General features: G+C 31.3%; 1 protein-coding gene across 1 annotated transcript; it reads right to left on the reverse strand.

The window, feature by feature from the left end:
- Nucleotides 1-17,206: 17,206 nt before the first annotated feature.
- On the reverse strand, nucleotides 17,207-21,309 carry LOC129321740 (uncharacterized). Its single transcript, XM_054967634.1, is given in 9 exon segments — nucleotides 17,207-17,678; nucleotides 18,826-18,924; nucleotides 18,927-19,016; nucleotides 19,312-19,359; nucleotides 19,362-19,470; nucleotides 19,552-19,693; nucleotides 19,811-19,890; nucleotides 20,838-20,944; nucleotides 21,214-21,309. Coding segments are annotated over 9 exon segments (828 nt in total). The 5' UTR covers nucleotides 21,266-21,309; the 3' UTR covers nucleotides 17,207-17,577.
- Nucleotides 21,310-22,170: the final 861 nt, after the last annotated feature.

Raw genomic sequence — 22,170 nt, forward strand, 5'->3', positions numbered from 1 at the left:
GGAGGTGTAATCATCCTTTAGTCTCTCAAATCCTATAGCACTAATGGTTAATGTGTTTAGAAGATGGATTTGCCTGCTTAAGGCATTAGCTACCTTGTTCTCAACTCCAACTTGATGCTTTACAACAAAAGTGAATTCTTGCATAAATTCAACCTACTTAGCATGTTTAGCATTCAAATGCCTTTAAGAGCTTAAGAATTTAAGTGCTTGGTGGTCTGAATATAGAATAAATTGTTGAGGTAGGAGATAGTACTTCCAAGTTCAAATGAACGGATAATAGCATAGAATTCCTTATCATATATTGAGTACCTTTGCTTTGCCTTATTGAATTTTCACTAAAGAATGCCACTAGGTGTAGGGGTGAGCAAAACTCGATTTTTTCTTAGAAAAATTTTAGTTTAAATGGTTCGATTTGATTTGAAAATTGCAAAACCGAATAAATTGAATTAACCAAAATTAATTATCTATATTTATAAATATTATAATTGATTTATATTATTAAGGATTGTTTTTATTTTTATTAATATTTTTTAGAAATACTAGTATTATATTTGATTCCTTTATTTTGATATGTTTTTCTATGTTGTCCAGTGTCCACGTTATTGTTTTTAGAGATCTATTTTGTTTTCCTCACTATTTATATTTGTCATGTTAATTTTATAATTGTTTGAGGTTCCAAGAATTAGTTAAGGGCATCTGGTGTTTTAAATTATTCTTAATTAGTATGATGTTCTTTTTTGGAGACAAGCCCAATTTGTTGACAAAAAAGGCCCAGTGTGTTGACAAAAAGGCCCAATAACTGAAATAAGTAACCGAACCGAACCATTAAAATTTGGTTTGGTTTTAGTTCGGTTTTTTCAAACTTCAGTTTGGTTCGATTCAAAAAATTGTTAAATTTTGGTTTGTCGGTTTTCTTTAATCACAACTGAACTGAACCGAATTAACTGATGCTCTCCCCTAACTAGGTGGCCTTCTTGGATAAGAACACCTCTAATTCCTACACCTAAGGCATCATATGCAACCTCAAGGTACTTGTGAAAATTGGGCATTGCAAGAATGGGGGAACCCAATAACTTTTCTTTAATGATTTAGAAAGCCTTGGATGCTGTGAAAGTCCAACTAAATGCTTCTTTCTTTAGGCAATCATTTATGGGTGTCATAATGGTACTAAAGTCTCATATAAAGTATCTATAGAAGGATGCTAGACTATGAAAGCGTCATCTTTCATAGAGGGTCCTTGATTCAAACCATTCTCGGATGGCCTTGACCTTATCTAGATCAGTGAATAGGCCATATTTGGAAATAATGAATCCAAGAAAAGTGAATTGGTCTTATAGGAAGGAACATTTAAAGAGGTTAACATGGAATTGTTCCTCATGAAGAATAAAGAGGACCTGTTGGAGGTGGACCAAGTGGTCATCCCTATATTTGCTAAATATCAGCATGTCATCAAAGTATACAACTAAGAATTTTTCCAAGTAAGATCAAAGTATGTGGGTTATGACTCTCATAAAGGTGCTGGGGGTGTTTATTAAGTCAAAAGGCACAACTAACCATTCATATAATCCATCTTAGGTCTTGAATGCAGTTTTCCACTTATCCCCAAGCCTAATCTAAATTTAATGATACCCACTTTGAAGATCAATTTTGAAAAACTAAGTAGACCCAAAAACTAAGTCTAGTATGTTGTCAACCCTAAGGATTGGAAATCAGTACTTAAAAACTATCTTATTAATGGCTTGACTATCCACACACATCCTTTAAGAATCATCTTTCTTTAGGGTTAAGAGGGCAGGTACACCATAGGGGCTAAGACTATGCTGGATGTAGCCTTTCTTGAGTAATCTGTTAACTTATCGATTTAACTCATCTCTATCTTTTGGGTTCATCTTGTAATGTGGTAAGTTAGGAAGTTGTACTTTGGGAAGTAAGTCTTTCGCATGTTGAATATCCCTCATGAGTGGCAATTTTAAAGGTAATTCCTCAAGCTCCACATCTTTAAACTCGTCCATCAACTAAGATACTTTGATAGGTGTGGGAGTTAGTATGGGTTGGGTGATGACTTTTGAAACAACCATAAGAGTAAAGTTAGGCTCCTTGCTTTCTTAAGCAAAATGCTTCTTTATTAGCAAGTGAAGGTTATGACATTCTGATTGTAAACCCTTAGAGTTAAAAGAACTCTTACCTCTGGTTTCTAGTTGGCAAGGCATAAAAAAATAATATTATCATCATGCTTAAATGTATGGGTATTTTCTTAGCCATGAATTGTGACATCATACTCATAGATCCAAGGTCATCCCAATAAGATGTGCAACACGTCCATGGGAACAACAACATATAGAATTTCCTCTTGATAGTCGCCTAAACAAAGGGAACTTGCCATTGTTGCTTTTTATGGTCAAGGAAGTGTTATCAATCCAAGTGGCACAAAAAAGTTTAGGAAGAGGCTCTATATTAAGTCCAAGTTGAGCAATGCCATGACTAGATATCACATTCCACTCATTCCTACTATCTATGACTAACTTGCATGACTTATCACTACATTTTATGAATGTGTGGAAGATATTATTCCTTTTTCATGAACCATTAAGTGATAGAATAGCTAATAGACATTGCATTACCTTAAGATGACCTAAGGAACTTCATCCACAATAATTTTTTCATCCATATTAAGGGGCTCTTAATTGGGTCTACTGCAATATCGAGTGTGCACTTAGCTAATACACCTTTTTCTTGAAATTCAAAGAGTAAGGCACGGGGTACCTAGATGCTATATGGCCCTTAAAGTGACATTTGAAACACTCAATTATAGAGCGACTAGGACAAGAAGTGGACCCTATCCACATCAGAGGGGCTCTCAATAGGGTCTACTATAATATCATGTGTGCACTCAACTAATACACCTTCTTCTTGACATTCGAGGAATAAAGCACATTAAAGGTACCTAAATGGTATATGGCTCTTAGAGTGACACTTGAAACACTCAATTACAAAGCTACTAAGATAAGAAGTAAACCCTAAGGACTCACTATGTCATGACATATTTAGCCCAATGAATTAGGAAGTTGACTATTGAGGTGTAGGGTTACTCACAAGGCTACAATTATAGCGCGGATCCATACTTGAGAAATTGGTACATCTTGTAGATGGGTGTCAAGACAAATTATCTATATCTATAGATTTATGGTATGCTTCCTTCAAGGGTATCTGGATAGTTTATCTTAAATTCACATTGTATGTTCGGTTTAAGGCTATTGACGAACCTTTCAATAGTTATCTAATAAGGCTCAAACATTTTGTTCCTAATAAGGAGGTCATCATATCGAGACATGTATTTAGATACTGCAGAGGTTTGCCTAAGGTTAAGTAGCTAATTATATAGCTTGCTCTTATAGCTAGATGGCATATACTTCTCTTATAGTTTTAGTTTCATCTCAACCCATGTATTTACAAGAGGTTGACCTAAACGCTCTAAATTCTATTGGACTTTCTGCAAATATTTCCTATCAGATCCTATAAACTTCATTTTTGTGAAACAAACATGTTGCATGTCACTCATCTTGTACCAATCAAAGTAGTCATCTATAGTAGCTAACCAATCTATGAAGTCGCTTGGATTTAGCCTACCATCAAACTCGAGTGCTTCTACCTTAAACCCTTTCATGGCATCATCATGGTAATTATGTCGAAAAGACTCTCAATTATGTCAAGGGGTTGATGCTCGATTCCTTAAGAAATACCTATTCTTAGATGGTGACTCATATTGTTCATGCCTATTTTGTTCATCCTAAGGCACTTCTACTTCCTTAAAAGGTTGGGGATTGGTCACAAGATAAGGTAGTCTAGTATTGGGATTGTTGAGATCTGTGAAAGATTGATAAGTGATCATAACCACGAGCCTTGTATCAACATTCCTAGTATGTGTCTTATCCCTATCATTAGGGTTGTACATTAATCCTTTTACATACTTTCTAGTCACTTGTCTTTTTAGTTCTTGAAAGGCATCCCATAATTCTTAATTTTTGCATTCAGAGTCATGCTAAAATGCCACAAGATTTCAATCTATTCCATTAAGTCTTTTAGCAAAGTCATCAAATGTCTTGGTAAGGTCCTTAATAAAAATTTGATAGGTGTGTTTGTCTAGGTCCATTTGGGATTCAAGAACGTCGAGTCATGGTTTAATGGAATTAAGCTCTTGTTCAAAGAAGGATTGATTATTGTAAAGGTCCTGAATGGTCATGCAAGAGTAAGAGTAGACTAATGTGCAACTTTAGGGTGGTTCTATCCTAAAGGATAAAAGCCCCTAAGTTGCCTTTACCAAAAGGTAAAAACCTTTTTTAACAAGTCTAATACTTTTTTAAAAAATTGATAATAAATGGCTAGTTATAAGCTAGAAAGAAACAAAACAGAGAAGCAATTAGTTCCAGTGGGGTTTGCTCCCACTTCTATCATGACAACAAGTCTAATATTACGGGAACTTAAAAGCTCCTCAAGAATCACACTTATTAAATAAATAACAATTTGAGTAAAGTCTTCACTGTGATCTTAAAGGGTTTAAAATCCCTTCAGGAAAACCATCACAAACTTTAACTAACTTAGGGTAAAAGTTAGCTTGGGTATAAGGCCAAATGTGTGTGAGGACTATCTATGATCTTAAAATGCAGAGTAAGTGTAAATCAATAAAGAATAATGAAAATATAAATTAAATAAATGAAGAAAAAAATAAGAAAAAAGAAATTGCACACATATGTAACTTCTCTCTCTCTCTCTGCTCTTTTTTTATTTTTTATTTTTTGCTCTAAATAAATTTGAGACTACAAAATAAACAAATAAAAAATGCTCAAAATAAATAAAATATTCAAATTAAAGCTTCAAAAATTCTAAAAGTCACAAGAAATAAATAAATAGTTAATTGGATCTTACTAGCACGACTTAAGGAAGCCAAAAAATAAGAATATTTATCCCCAATAACCTTGCGAGATGATTTGCAGCTTTAGAAGGATCTAGGTTATTTTTTGGATCTCAACTACAAAAGTAACACAAGTAAGGGAGTTGGAACTAGGTTCTAGTACCAAATTGATGTGAAACAAGAAAGAGAAGAGGGGAAGAGAGAGAAGGGAGAAGGGTGGAAGAAGAGAAAGTTGTGTAACTTTTATCCAAATGCCAAAACTGAATACAATTGAAGAAACTTAGGGCTATTTTTAGAGTCCTAATAATAATAATAATAATAATAATAATAATAATAATAATAAATTTAAATCTAAATCAAATCATAATTTAAAAGATGAAAATAAAGTATCTAGCTAGTTTAGATATCTTATTGTATTTGAGATAATACTTAAAAATAAAATAATGCAAGATACTAAAACAAATAAAAATCCCTCAATACTAAATCAAAGCTTAATGAATCCTAAATCAAATCAAATATAATTTTTATCAATATGGTTTGGATTGGTTTTAGTTAAAATAAAAACCAAACCAAACTATCGGTTTGCATAAAAAATGATATTTGATCGATTTTTTTTTATTAAGGTAAGTTTGGTTCAGTTTTTAGACAACTTGGTTTATACATAAGTCAAGTTTTAATATTTTTTAATATATAAAATTATATAGTAAGGCAAAGTATAAATTTTGACTCTTTTTTTCTTTCATATATATTCCAAATTCAAATCACATTCTTGACTTTATGATTTATGAATGGAAATAAATATCATATTCAAAATAAAAATATTCAAATTTGATTATCAATAAATATCAGAATATATGCATTTGTAAGTAACATGAGTTAAATATAATTACATAACATATTGTCTTGATATTTATAATGAAAAGTAGCTCGTTTTAAATTTTTTTAAAAAATTCTATATCTCAAAATATTTAAAAAAGCATTCTTTAAATAACAATTGCCAATGATTCTAGTTAAGTTCAACATTTGATTAAAAAAAAAAGGCAAAACATGTTAAAATATGAATTCAAAATAGTAGTTATAAAAAACAAGAGTCATGATAATTAGAACTGGAAAATAAAGATAATTGGAGACCCTTGATATTCAAAAGTTGGCGTGCCCATTTGAATTTTATTTTACATATGACAAAAATATATTTAAAAAATTTAAGTATTTGTTAAATTTGACAAAAATATATCTTAAATATAGTTTGAATGTACTTTTGAAGGTTACTCAAATAAGTTCATTGTCATCAGTTGGGGTGCTAACTCCAAAATAAGACAAAATAAAAAATATATATATTATAAACAAAATTCTTATTTAAAAATATCAAACTTGTTAAAATAAAACGTTTATAAAAATGTTGAAGTTAAAATTAAAAAAAATCTAATTAATAGTCTAATATTAAAAAAAATATCATTGAAAGGTATGGTTCAAGTTTGGTTAAAGTTTCAAAAGAAAAAAAAATCAAAACTTGAACTAAACCATTCGGTTTTCAAATTTATAAAAAGAAGAATGGCATTAAAAGCCCTAAAAAGCAAGAATTTTATAGATAAGTCCTAATAGATTTTGAAATTATTCTGACGGCCTAAAGGCCTCATTTGCAATTATGTTTTTTTTTGTGAAATCACTAATTTGTCCCTCCCATAACCAACTTCTTCTTCCTCCGTTCGTCCCTCTCTCTCTTCCTCTATTCTTCCTCCTTCGTCCTTCTCTCTCTTCCTCTGTTCTTCCTCCCTCATCCTTCTCTCTCTTCCTCTTTCAACACTAATATAATAACTAAATTCATTTTCCTCCCCATCATGCTTCTTTATTCCCTTTCTTCTTCTTCCTCCTTCTTCCTTCTTTCTCTTATTTGAAGCTTTTTCATTCAACAGGTATGAGTAGGCGATTCACTTTTATCTAGATGGGTATGGAGAAGACGATCAGGTGTTCGTCCGATTACATTCCTCTCACACAAACCAACTTCTTGAAATGATCCACCATAGTGTGGAAAGAATGGATCAAGTGCTGCATCTGCCATATCAATTTTACCTAATTATAATTCACACGTCCACGTTCATTTAATGAAAATAAGTTGTTATTTATGGATTTTTTGTTATTTCTGATACATATTTTCTTGCAATTGATATAAGTGTTTTGGTGTAGATGTTGTTTATGAAATTTACGTTGTTATTTATGGAGTTTATGTTGTGCAAACTTTGCAATTAACTTGTGCAGATATTTATGTGTATCATATCAATAAACCTTATATTATAAATATATGGACATTGTGTTGTTAGCAAATGGATACTTTCATATTATATACAGACTTTTTGTTCTTCATTAACTTGAGAAACTTTTTGTTAAGCCTAGCCAACTGATAAACTAGACACACATAGACTTTCAGTGGATAATATATAAACCTTCAGTTGTGCATCGAGAATATTGTGTTGTGCATTATTTGCTTACATCTGCATTTTGTCAAGCCTAGCCTACTAATAAAGTAGAATCTTATGGATTTTTAGTTGAGAATAAATGAACCTTATATTGTGCATAATGGATATTGTATTATGCATTGTTTGCCTATTTGTGTATTTTGTTAAGCCTATCCTACTGATAAAGTAGAATCGTATGGACTTTTAGTTGAGAATATATGAATCTTAAGTTATACATAGAGGATATAGTGTTGTGCATTGTTCGCTTACATTTGCATTTTGTCAAGCCTAACCTACTGATAAAGTAGAATCTTATGGACTTTTAGTTGAGAATAAATGAACTTTATATTGTGCATAATGGATATTATGTTATGCATTTTTTTCTTATTTGTACATTTTGTTAAGCTTAACCTACTGATAAAGTAAAATCATATGAACTTTTAGTTGAAAATATATGAACCTTCAGTTATGCATAGAAGATATTATGTTGTGTATTGTTTGCTTACTTCTGCATTTTATCAAGCCTAGCCTATTGATAAAGTAAAATTTTATAGACTTTTAATTGAGAATAAATAAACCTTATATTGTGCATAGTAGATATTGTTATGCATTGTTTGCCTAGTTGTGTATTTTATTAAGCCTAGCCAACTGATAAAGTAAAATCATATGGACTTTTAGTTGAGAATATATGAACCTTATGTTATGTATAGTGGATATTGTGTTATATATTGTTTGTTTACTTGTGCATTTTGTCAAGCCCAACTTACTGATAAAGTAGAATCTTATGGACTTTTAGTTGAGAATAAATGAACATTCTATTGTGCATAGTGAATATTGTATCATGCATTATTTGCCTAACTTCAGTATTTTGTTAAGTCTAGCATAATGATAAATTGAAGTCACATGAACTTTCAGGTGAAAATATATCACAAACTTTTTTTTTCTTGCAACTGTCTTTAACTAGCCATCCTGCCAGGAGGCCACGAACAAGGAGGATAGAGTCTTTTAAGATAGGAAGATTTATCATTGTTCAAGATGTGAGAAGGCCGGACACAGTCGCAAGACATGAAAGAATCCTAACCCAGCATGAGAAGTGGTTACATTATACTTCTTTGATGTACACAAGTAACTATAATTATGTATATGAAAGCATTTTTAAATAATATTTTTTGAGTAAATGGGAATCACAAATATTTTTTGTTTGTATATATAGAAACAATTGTTAGATATTTTAGATATAGTGGCTAACTTTTTGTATATATTAGACTTGAAATATTGTATCAAATTTCATATGGGTACTTATTTTAGTACCTAGACTAATACCAACATGAAATCATTCATATATGATGTAATTGTCCTTAATATTGGAAATGCATGGACTTTCTATTGAGCATGTGTGGACATCGTCTTATGCATAATGGATGTTGTGTCGTGTATGATCTGCCTAACATCATTTAGTTATAGCCTAAGCTAGTGAAATATTAAAAATGTATAAATTTTTTATTCAACACACGTGAACATCGTATTATGTATAGTAGATATTGTGTTGTGCATGGTCTACCTAATCATTTTTGCTAAAGCCAAGGCTAGTGAAATACTTAAAATGCATGGACTTTCTATTAAAATGCGTGGACATTGTCTTATGCATAGTGGATGTTATATCGTACATGATCTATTTTGTTGTTTTGAAATAAAGGGCAAAATCATACTTTTAGTCTCAAGAAAATTGACAATAAGGGCCTTAAGGCCTGCAGAGAAATATCAGATTCATTTAGGCTCATATTGCAATAAAGTCTGTTTTTAAGGCCCTTAATGCCATTCCCCCTTTATAAAATCAAACCAAGCCTTTTTAATGATTGGTTTTATTTGGTTTTAATTGGACTGGATTAGTGTGTCAGTTTTATTAGGTTTTGCTCACTTTTAACTTAAGGGTCAAAATGTCAAATTGTCATGAGTCAAGAGGCAAAAATACCTAAAAAGTGGTCAACTAGGGGCATCTAATATCTTAAAGTGAGGAAAAGGATAAAAATATCCATAATATTACATGGATGGGTGCAAAATTGACCAAACTGTTAACTTTGACTTAATGCCGTTAACTTGGACCGTTAAATGCTGATTGTGCATGTCACATGTTAGTGTTTGCTAACGTGGACTAATAAAGGGGTAAAAATACCCACGAAGTCGTCGGCTATGAGCAATAATGCCCATTACTGTATCAAAATTAGTGCAAAAGTGACCAATCCATCCAATTCCTTAAATGTTAACTATTTACCTAATACCTAAGCAGAAGTTAACTATTTTTTCACTGATATAGACAAAAAATATTTCCAGATAAATTTTTATGGATATTGATCGATTGTCGTATGAGTACTCATAATGTTACTTTAGTAGGTGCAATAGTAACTAATCCATTAAAACCAATACTGCATGATTTCTTTCCATCATCACGTATTCTTGCCCCCTTCCTTTCTCCCTCTCTACTCATTTTTCTTGTTTGCAAAACTTGAGATTCAACATAGTGAGATAAGTTGTACAAAATCAAAGATTGAGACTGAGCACACCTAACTTAAGAACATTGTCACAACATTAAGCAATTGCATTTATAATAGGTTTAAAATTTTCAAATGCTTTTAACCATTTCTGCAAAGAAACAAGCGATTTAATTTAATATTCAATCAAAATGATATTTTCTCACATGATATTTATACAATGACCGATTAACCTCCCAAAAATTTCATTTGAGAATTTTTTTTATCCATGTCAGGGAAAAAATTATTAACTTCTATTTAAGTGTCAGTTAAACAGTCAATATTTAAGAGATTTAAAGGATGGTCACTCTTGCATCAATTTTGGTCATGTTATGAGTATTTTTGTTCTTGTCGATGACTTCGTGAGTATTTTTGCCATTTTATTAGTACACATTAGCAAAGACTGACATGTGACATGCACAATCAACATTTAATAGTCAAAATTAACGACATCAAGTCAAAGTTAATTATTTAATTATTTTTACACCCATCCATGTAACGTATTTTTATTTTTTTTCTCATTTTAAGATATTGAGTGCCTCTAGCTAACTACTTTTTGAGTACTTTAGTCTTTTTATCCAATTATCATTTTACCATCTTGCATAGTAACGTTGCTTTAATTTTCTTTTCCTTGATTCGATAGATCACGTTTCATTGTCGTTTTCGTGGTGATATTTTATTTAACAGAAGAAATCTACACAAAATCGTCCATGACATTGGGATGGTATTGTATAATCTTACTAACTGTGGTCCTAGATTTTCCTTTGTAGGGAGCAAAAACAAAAGAAGTCACCTCAATTTGCTTTTTTAAAAAATAAAAAATAAAAATGCTACGATATCAAGCCATACAGCAAAAAGGTCCCACACTATTATTAGTTAATTTGTTGAAATTTAACATGAAGAACGAAAAAGTTGCCGAACATTTTGGATCGTGTCAAGTTCTCTAAGACATTTTACATATGTATAAAGTACGAGCAGTCTATTATTTCTCTCCATGGAATAATCTCTGTTGTTGGTGGAAGCTTTTTTTTTTTTTTTTAACTATCAAATATTTTTATATTAGAAGTAATTATGTTTGGGATACTGTAGATTCGAATATTTATTTATCATATTTATATGGACTAGCTCCTTTAGCTAGATCTCAGTCACTTTGATATTTTACATGCTATTCTTGTATAATATAGGAAAATTTAATTCATAGATTTTATATTTTCCATCAATTTTGAATTAAGTTTATATGGTTTATTTTATTTTAATTAAGCCCTAATAATTTAATATGTTACATTTGTTGATCCCTAAAGCTAATCATTAGTCGAGGATCAGTTTTTCTCAGACAAAAACACTTTTAAATTTTATAGAAAAATTGATATAATACGTTTGCCCAAAAAAAAAAAGGAAATTTGATTTAACACCATGGCTTCATTTTTTATTAAATTTTTTTATAAATATTACATATGTATAAAAATCCATGAGTCCCTCAACCAAACTACATTACTTCTTAATTACATAACTTTACTTATTAATTTATTAATAGAACTTGTTAATTAGTTAACTTTATTTGTTAAACTCGTAGCTCCCTCAACTAAACTGTTGTGTAACTTTATTTGTTAATTTATTATCAGGACTTGTCAATTATTGAATTTTACTTGTTAAGTCTGTGATTCCCTCAATTGGATTACATTACTTATTGATAGCATAATTTTACTTGTATATTCAACGAGACTTGTGAATTATTTAATTTTACTTGTTAAATTTGTGACTCATCCCTCAACTGAACTGCATTACTTATTAATCACATAACTTTATTTATTAATTCTTCAACAAAATTTATTAATTACTTAACTTTACTTATTAAATTTGTGACTCCCTCGCTTGAACTGCATCACTTATTAATTACATAACTTTACTTGTTAATTACTTAGATTTACTTATTAAATTCATGACTCCCTCAACTGAATTACATTATTCATTAATCACATAAATTTATTTATTAATTATTCAATGAGACTTGTTAATTACTTATAAATTTATGACTCTACATTACTTATTAATTGCATAACTTTACTTGTTAATTCTTCAATAAAATTTGTTAATTATTTAACTTAACTTGTACTTCAACAAAATTTATTAACTACTTAACTTGTTCACTTGGGCTTTTATTTGAAACTTGGTTTGCTTTAATTAAAATACCAAGTTGACTTAGTATTTTAACAAGCGAAGTTAGAATTTTAACTATTTATATTCATATTATAAAAAGGAGCTAGATTCTCTCCCCTGCAAAGGAGAGAAGTGGAGAAATCAGCACAAATCTAGACCATTTAATTGAAGTTAAAAATTTAAATTTAATAATTTTTAAAATTATAAGTTTAATTGATCCAGATTTATAGTAAAAAAATAGTGAAAAAAAAAGAAAGTGGAGAGAAATCCAACCCTCATGACAAAAAAAGGGGTGGTCCGGGCTTTAGCTTATTCTATGTTTTTTATTGTTTTGTTTTTTTTTTTTTTTTTTGCATGACTTTACTGAAAAGGTTTGGGTGGCTTGGTGATCAATTTCATTTTGTCAAGCCAAGGAATTGTCCGATCCACCCCCCGGGGGCATTTTGGAGAATTACTAGTAGCTTTGGCAACTAGTCACCAATGCTTCATTGATGGTGGTAGAGATTCAGTGACCGAAGCCCCCAGCAACGGTGACTAAAATATTTAAAAAAATAAATAAAGGGTATTTTAATAATTTGATTTCAAAACATAATTTCCATCTTGTCCCTTGATCCCATAGTAAAATTCCAAAATCTATTGTGTGTGTAATTTGAAAATGAGTCACATCCATGGTGTTTTATTGAAATTCTCAATTAATTTTTCCTAATATAAAAATTCTAACCAACCAGACTAATAACAAACCTAATAAAAATTCTAACCAACCACACTAATGACAAATCATTACTTTGTAAACATTTTCTATTTTTGTTTTATTGATCATTAGAGATTTTACAAAATCAGATGGTTTAGCAGATTCATCGGCCTTGTATTTAAGTTTGTCAAATAATAAATATCAAGCATAAGTCATAATAACTTATATTATATTTCAAAATAAGCATGATTAATAAAGTAATTCAGAAAATTTGAAAATAACAATTCTTTATAGTAATTTTTCTTGAACCACGTGGTTCAATGGTACCAGGTTCAGCCTCAACTTTGTTATGTAGGAGAGGTTGGAGGATCGAACCTGGGGAGGCTCTCCGCAAGGGGAATAATCCGCATACTACTGCGGGGAAGCCTTTGTCTCCTGATGCTCACCGTAAGGGGTGGGGTCGCCCTGTTGTGGGGCCTGGGGGGAGAGTGTCCAGCGCCGCAAAAGACTCGGGTAGGCGGGGTGAACGGAGGGCTGTTACATTTTTCAGATGTCAAAACTTTGCAAATAATAGAAATACAAGTTATCATTCTTTCTTTGTTAACTCGCATTAGAGTAAAGTAAATTTCTTCCACTTTATGGGAGGTAAATTTCTTCTCTCATTTGAAAATTTCTTCTCCCATCTATGAAGATTAAAGTTTATGTGTGTAACTTTAAAAGTTGAAGTTAAAGTTGATTTATATAAATGACTGAGATCTTTATTTTCTCTTCATACATAAGGCTGAATTACATGGGTAAGGGTGTTGACTTTATATGAATAAAATAATAAATGATATATCATTTTTAATTATATTGTAAATGCATAAACTAAAATTGTAAATAACTAATATAGAAAAAATATTGTTGTTAAATAAAACATAATAAATTGTGATCGTGATGTTTGGAAAATAGACATTTTGATGGATGACTATTTCATTGTTGCAGAGTGGCATGAGAAATGGCTTTTTCTGCTTCTAGTTTTAAAAAAGAACTATTTTATTATTTCTACATAGGGGGACAATTTGTAAGAAAAATATTGAAGGTAAAATATAATATGATGTGGGAAGTATGAGAGTAAAAATGATGAGAAAGGGGATGACACTTGAAGAATTGAGAATAATGATATCTTCTTGTTTTGACATTCATACTAATTTTAGTGACATGAAATACACTGTAAGCTTGGATGATATGACTCTACCTTGTTGATAATGGTAGAAAGAACACCACAATCTTTCCTACGAATATGTAACATATAAACAATAATGACAAGTGATTAAATAACTTTAGTTATTGATACTTCAGGCCAAATAACTTCAACTATTGATTTTTTTTCGATCAACTTTGGCTTCACCAATTCACCAATTCAATAATGTTGTAGAACTTATTTTGCTATAAAAGAAAAAATTTGATACTATCAAACCAATATATACTACAAAGATACCATCAAACTTTACTAATAGGCCATTCCACATGTATTCATGAAAAATCTTTTTACATTTAATGATCCATCTTTTTTTTTTCTTTTCTTTCTCTTCTATTCAATTTGACAATCACTTTTGAAAGAGTCAAGCACATAAAAGTTTAGTGTTTTAGGCTCTAATGCGAAACACATCCAATGATAGTCCACAAGAGCTAGACTGAGGATGAGATCATATTTAACTATGTTATATCCTAAATATTCAGGCAAGATCTTCCTCTTGTTGTTTATTGCCTTCCAAATGATGGGATTTGTTTTCAATACTCTTTCAATTCATCACACAAGTTATCTAATATATATCTTGATTAGTTGAAGTTTTTGATGCGTTCTTTATGCAATACATGACTTTAACCATTCGCTCACTAACATTAAAATTTGAAATGAGACATAAAAGTGTACAATACAAATAAAAGTTTAAAATTTTCATTCTCTACTTTAGATTTAATCAATACTAATATCTTTTTATATAGTATTTTACAATTTTTTTTCAATCTGAAAAATGCTTTATTTTAATTATACACCTTGGTGACACCCTATCATAGGGTAATCCCATCCAAATATGAACATCTTTTACTTTAATTTCTGTTGTCTTTTTCCTAATATGAAATTGATGGGTAAGTAAATCATATAAAAATATTACATTTTGAGGTATCAAAATATTATTTTCATAATTTAAAAAATTTTATTATTATTTTTTCAATATGTAATCAAACAGACCCCTCTCGGAAGCAATATACCTTCAATAATTGAGGCGCTTGTGTCATTAAGTGAGGACCATCTTCAATAGCCAAACCTTCTGCAACTAGATTCTGCTCATGCAGAGATCTGCTGACAGAGCACTTCCTAGGTAAAAGTAGCGGCGAAGCCACTCTGTGCTGAGGCCTGAGAGTGACTTTAAGAAATCAGAAGTAGGGAATTAAGTTTTATAATTTTGTATTTCTTATTCTTAATATTTTACATTCTCTAGATTAAATAAAATGTAGATATATAATATTTAAATAATTATGATAAAAAAATAAAAAGCATGTGTACATAAAATATTTTATAAAGTGATGATCAATCTCTTTATTTTATTATAATTTTAGTCTTAAAATAATTATTATTTTTTAAAAATATTAATTTTAAATTAAATTATCTCGTTCTTTTAATTTGAACTGCCAACTGGAAATATGAGAAAGCCTGCAAATGGTGTCAAGCTAAAGAGTACGGATTGAAAGGACTAGCTTTTCGATGGCTTGGGCTTGGGACTAGCCTGCTGAGTTGGTGCGCCAGCCTGTTGACGTGACCCTTTTGAAAAAGAAAACTTTTTTAGATTTGGACTTTTAGTATTTTTCACATGCCTCGCTGCTTCAGAAGTCAGTTCCCTAGTTTGGGATCTAAGTTTGTAAGGGCTTATAGCTTAACCATTTTTTTTTGTTTTTGACCATTATAGCTTAACCTATTCAAACTTTCACTTGAACAATAAATTTATATATATATATATATATATATCTATTTAATATAATATTAATAACTTATTAACATTGAAGAATAAATTATAAAAAATAAAATAAGTTAAATTTTAAAAAATAATAATATTTTTATATATGAATAGATCATGTTTGAATATTTATAAATGACTATTTAAATATTAGATGTTCATAATTAATAAAAGCCTATGAAAAATAAATTTATGACATACACTTTTTTTATTTAGCATAATATTGATAACTTTTTAACATTGAAGAAACTAATTGTAAAAAAATAAAATTAGTTAGGTCTTAAAAATTAATAACTTTTGTATGTATGAATAAATTATGTTCAAATATTTACAAGTGATTATTCAAATATTAATAAGAAAATCTTTATTAACAAAATCCCATAAAAATTTTTTAATAATAAATTTATAATATATATGTTATTAGGAAAAATTTATATACTTAAGATGTTTATTTTCAATTAAATCAAGATATGTATATTTTTTATAAATTATCTATACTATAACAACTTCTTGTTATTAATATTATTAACATATTAAAGTCTACATATCTCTTGCAAAAAAAAAAAAATCTACATGTCTTGATTTAATTCTACAAAAGTACATTAAATATATAAGATAAGTACATAAGTTTTTTTTATTTAGCATAATATTAATAACTTATCAATTTTGAAAGAATACATTGTAAACAAACAGAATAAGATTTTAAAAATTTACAACTTTTTTATAGGTGAAAAAATTATGTTCAAATACTTACAAGCAATTGTTTAGATATAAACAAGACATCTAAAATACATATAATAATATATGAAAATGCTTGAAAGACAAAGTTATAATACACACACATATATTTGCGCCATGTATACTCAAGTGTTTATTGGTTCCTTTATTTTGGAGAGCCAAGAGTTGAAAGGTTACCCCTTGACACATTTGACAATGTTTGACTAGTGCTCCAATGACGGGGACACTAGTGCTTTGTTAATTAACACCTAGATTGAAAGACATTGGGCCTAGCATGTATTTTCAGAATATATTGAGCCCTAACAATCAGTTTTTGGAGGGCCTTAGGTGAAACTCTCACAAAGTATTGGGTGCAGCATTCACTTTGTTTAGCCGGCAAAGATTAGGAAAGCGGGTCAAGTAGATGAGGTACTACTTGGCCCACTATGATCCAACATTCCAAACAAGTCACGCAGACAAGTCCTTTATCATTAATTTGTTGCACGCATGTTTATCCCAAAAAAAAAAAATTGTTACATGCATACGTGGCGGATGGATGAATGGATGACGTGGCTCTCCAGAGGAGCAGCAACTACAAACCGGACAGAAGACATAATAATGGCAAGTTTTTCAAGTGAATACAGTAGACACATATACTTAAAGCATTAAAATCAAATTAAAACAAGTGTATTATTTTCTTTTTCTTTTTTTGAACTTCCAAGCTCATTTAGTCTAATATAATCATAAAGTATTCATTAAGCAAATGAATTCATTTATTCTAATATAAACATGCTCACGTTTAGCATCACAATAATCAAAACCTAGGGGATCTAACAGCACCAATATCAGATTCCAACTGCAGATCAATACAAGACGCTTCCTCAAATTGGTTGATTCAGCTAAGTAGAGACCAGAGCTGATGATCATGTTAAGCTTCAACAAAATTTAGTCAAATTTGATCAATGCAGAGACATTAAACTTCGCTATCCTCCAATAAACTACTTTGCAATATATAACTTTACAGGCATTAAAAGGAAAAACAGTAAGGAATACTATTCCTTAAATGGAACGGTTACAACAGACTCAGAAGAACATACTCAGGAGCTAAAGATAGAAGGAGAGTACTTCACAGTTCAATATCTGGCAATCCCACCAAGAAAGAACTTGGATCATCAGATCCAAGCAGTGGAATATACTCCGATCCCCTCACATGAACACTATAGCAAGCTGCAAAAGAAAGAACCCAAAATTAACTCGGCAAAAAGTTTAATACAAATCATCATCACGTCATATACTAGGTGATCTAGGACTAGAAGTCATGCCTCACCTAACTAATAAAGTTTTACGAGCGCCATGAGATTTAGATTTGATGCGTACAATAGAATTGTCATATACCAATGGCATTCACTCAAGGAAGGTTCTTGAATCAAAGAAAAATCAGATTGCAAAAACAAACCCTCCCCCAAGAGGAATGAAGAATTTAAACCTTGTCATCACTCTCTTCATGAAATAATGTAGATCTTAGAGTTCAAGTAGAGGTGATATGAGCAATCAAACAGTGTGACAGTAGTGACATGCGCAGTCAATGAGGATCACAGTACACATAATTCCTGTATTTTGGTTGATTGATTCAGCTAAACAGAGAGCACTTGATTAACCAGTTATCTTTATTATTTTTTTAAGATACAATCTAACGCAGGTGGATTCATGGTTCCCTAACAGAATAAACAGCAACAGAATGCTCCAGAAGGTATCCCATTCGCTTGAGTTTAACCATGCATATCTTTCATGATGTTACAAACATTCTAGAAGAGCTGGTAATTTGAGCAAGCTAGACTTATTCAGGCCGACATGAAAAAACCTAAATATACAAAAAAGAGCTCAGATAGCAAAGCCCTACCCTAGCAATTTGGGCTAGCAAGCTGGCCTAAAAGCCCAAATTGTGAGGCTTTTTATTTTATTAATTATTTGCTAGCCTACCTCAATTTCTACTTTAAAAAATGTCAAGTCTTCAAGCAAAACTGCAATACATTTACTTGTAGCAACTGAAATCAAATTTCAACTAATTTCAATTTCCCTAACAGAACATCTAACCAAAACATTGAATTGATTTTGATTTGCACCAAGCATACTATAAGAAAAATTACAGTTTTTCCAAGCCCAGCCCTAGAGATTTTTGAGCTGATTCAGGTTGGCTCCTAAACATTTTTTAACCATGAAAGGGGATAATGGGATATATAATTTCTTTTCCGATTAACTCTTTTAAATTGTTCTATTTGTACCTCCAACTGAGATTCTATAGCATCTAACTGTGGAAAAGATGTTACACTGGCAATGAAAACAGATTTTGGAAGATAAAGTGCCAACACATTACCATTCTCTATTTTCATGACACTTTGAAGCATTGTGTCCATCTTGGTTTTCATATCAGAACTGTCGTCCATAATCGGTACTACCAAGGTAAGATCCCTGTTATATCACGTACAAATCTGCATATCTTTTCAGCAAATTCAAGCTCACCATCTGATATTCGACCAATTGCCAAACGCATTAGCTCTCCCGTCAGTCTGCAAGCTGTAAAATAAGAGCGCACAATTTCCTTGAGAAGGAAAGATATGGATAAGGATAAATAGGTTGCATGCTTTTGTATCATCATACCATTAATAGACTACCAAATTCTTATAAAAGGAAAACAGAAAAAGGAAAGGCAGGCCAATACATCCAAAAAAAATTGAAAGAATATGTAGAACTGAATCTTTTGCTTCATTCCTGAACCTTGTCTTACATTAAACAACTCTAAAACACCTGTTCATAAAGCTCTATCTTATTTTAAATAAATAATGATAAACTTTAGTAATATGAAAGATTACCCCTAGTAGATAGTCAAGAATATTTATCTGCAGAGGCCAAGAGATGGATCATTGAGCGGCAATAAAGTAGAATTTATATCATCAAGTTTCAAAAGACTTCCAGTTTTGCAGAAATTGAAGAATGTTGCCGCTTCAATATACTCTTGTATCTGCCAAATACAAGACATGTATGAGGAGAAATTGAGAGACACGGTGTGTCCATCATCAACAGGTAAGGTAAAAAAGTATACCCCAGGTGAGTATGCTCTCCTAAGCTTCCAAAAGTCAGTTCCTTGCAGTTCTTTGACTAGTCGAGACACATGTTGCTGTGTGACAGCTGCAAAGTCCTTTTCTGCTTTCTCAAGAACTTCTTCTTTATTATATTTACTCATACTAATTAACAAATTAAAATATGTTAATATGAGTATGAATAATAATGAGTTAAACACAGATAAAGTTCTTCCATTTCATGTAAAAAGAAGAGTCGAAGGGGTGTGAAAAACAGGTTACCGGTGCACTTGAAATATGACTTTTTTGCTATTCATGGTAACATCACGACTTGCTTTTACTAGTCTTTCCCGTTTGTCATTCTACACAAATAAATTTACCAAGCATTAAAATAACAGGAAGTAGTGTCCGCCCCCAGACCACCCACAATAGGATTCTGAGATGTATAATTTTCAAAAATTAGCAATATCGCAAATGGCTTACTTCACGGAAGATTCATGGCCACTCATACAGTGTAGAAATATAATTATCTAATATCGGTAATAAATCCTTGCTCCCGCAAAAGGGGAAGTATGGTGACCTGTTGGTGAGGTAAATAAGCTTCAGGTGAGCCTTTATCAAAGTTCATACTTCTGAAATAAAATCTCTACTACATACAAGTGTTTCCTCCGCAACAGTAAGCTGAAAGCAGTAGAATTAAATGATCAAAAGCTCAATGTCCTAAAATGTCCACTTCTTTCACAGATTACAACCACTAACAGCTTTCTACCCTTCCCCTTTGATTCTATTTCCTACATCATCAGTAACCCTAAAGTCGCAGGAGATATATCGGCTTCAACAACCAATACAACGCATTGAAAGTGGCAGCGATGAAAACAAACATGGATATCAAAGTATCTCTTAACTTAAATGCAGAAGAATCCATCCTTAACCAATGCAACCCTTAGATTAAAAGTTATTAGACATCGATATCAAAGTATCTCTTAACTTAAATGCCAGAAGAATCCATCCTTAACCAATGCAACCCTTAGATTAAAAGTTATTTAGACATCGTAGTAGAAAACGTCTGGGAAAGAAAAAACAGAGAGAGTTCTTCCTAAGTTTTCTCAGCTTGTTCGCCCAACCAGCAATTCCCTAATGTCGACAAAAAATCGAACAAAAACTGAACAAGAACACCACTAATCATTTCGTCAAGTCAGAACTATCAGTCTTCAACGAAACTAAAAGGTTAATATGAAAGTCAAAGTCTAACACTTGAACATGGTCATTGTTCAAGGGGGTCGCGTGTGAGACGGAAAAGAAGCATTACAAGGTCATTCAGATATTGAGCATATTTGGCAAAAGCATCCTTCATAGAGGAATTAGTGGTCATTGTTCTAGCCCTTTTTGTCGAACTCTGCAAATTGGACCCTGCAACTACAGACAACACGAAATTGAAACTGAAAATTAGTGGAATGCCTAGTAAGGCCGCGACAATTACTGCGTGCGCCAGCGAAAAACACCAAAATACCCAAATTACATAGCACAGGAAGCACAGAAAAACACAAACAAAATACCAAATACATAGACAGGAAGCACAGAGAGACAGGAGAGAGAGAGAGAGAGAGAGAGAGAGAGAGAGAGAGGAGAGAGATGAGAGAGGAGAGATAGAGAAGGAGAGAGAAACACTTTGAGGAGGCGCTGACATTTGGAAGCCATGAGATATATCTTGTGAGGTGCAGAAAAGGAATTCAACATGAGCCCGTTTGCAGACAGGACCCCTACCCGCTCCAGTGCCTTCCCCGGTTTAAAACGTGTCAGTAAATGCATTCAGTTTCAGTGCGGAATTGCATTCGGTGCTCATCTGAGCGGAAGCAATTTCAAGGTATGTAAAACCGCCGATGATTAAATCAGTCATGGTATTGAATTACGGATTAGTTGTTCAATCGGATTGAATCGGGGTTGAACCGGTGACAAAACCGGTCATGATAAAATAATACAATTTAAATAAAAAAATATATTATAAAAATATTCAACCAAATCCAATTACTCAAAAGTCTAACAATAATAAAATACTATATTTTTGGACTTAGCATGCTCTATCTCTAATTTCTCATTTTTTGACATCACTTTCACTTTTTTATTAACTTTTTTCTGAACTCAGAGCTCTGAAAATTAAAATGAAAAAAAAAATCAAAAACGACATCATTTTGGGGTAAAAGTCTGAAAAAATATTACCCGGTTAACCCAGTCAACCTAACGGGTTATCCGGGTTATACCGGGTTGAACCCGGGTTGACCGGGTTACACCGGTTTGCTCCCTCACCGGGTTAAAGAGCAAACTCAGACCGGACAGGGGACCGGTTTACCGGTTTTTCGGGTTGACCCGGCCGGTCCGATCCGATCCGATCCGGTTTTTCAAGCAATCCTAACCTCCTATTTTAATTTAAATTGATCTCTATCATTCAATTAAATTAATTTTTAAATATTTTTTAATTTATATTATTAATAAAAATTGAAATTTAAAATTTTAATACATTTGTTCATTATTAATTCAGCTAGAACAAATTTAATTTAAATTTTTATATTCTTTATTTTAATAAATATAAAAATTAATTTAAAAATATTTAAAATTAATTAAATAGACTGCAATAATCAAATAAG

The sequence above is a fragment of the Prosopis cineraria genome, unplaced genomic scaffold (genome assembly GCF_029017545.1).
Source record: "Prosopis cineraria cultivar Desert tree isolate PC_DT_omini unplaced genomic scaffold, ASM2901754v1 PC10, whole genome shotgun sequence".
Taxonomy (NCBI): domain Eukaryota; kingdom Viridiplantae; phylum Streptophyta; class Magnoliopsida; order Fabales; family Fabaceae; genus Prosopis; species Prosopis cineraria.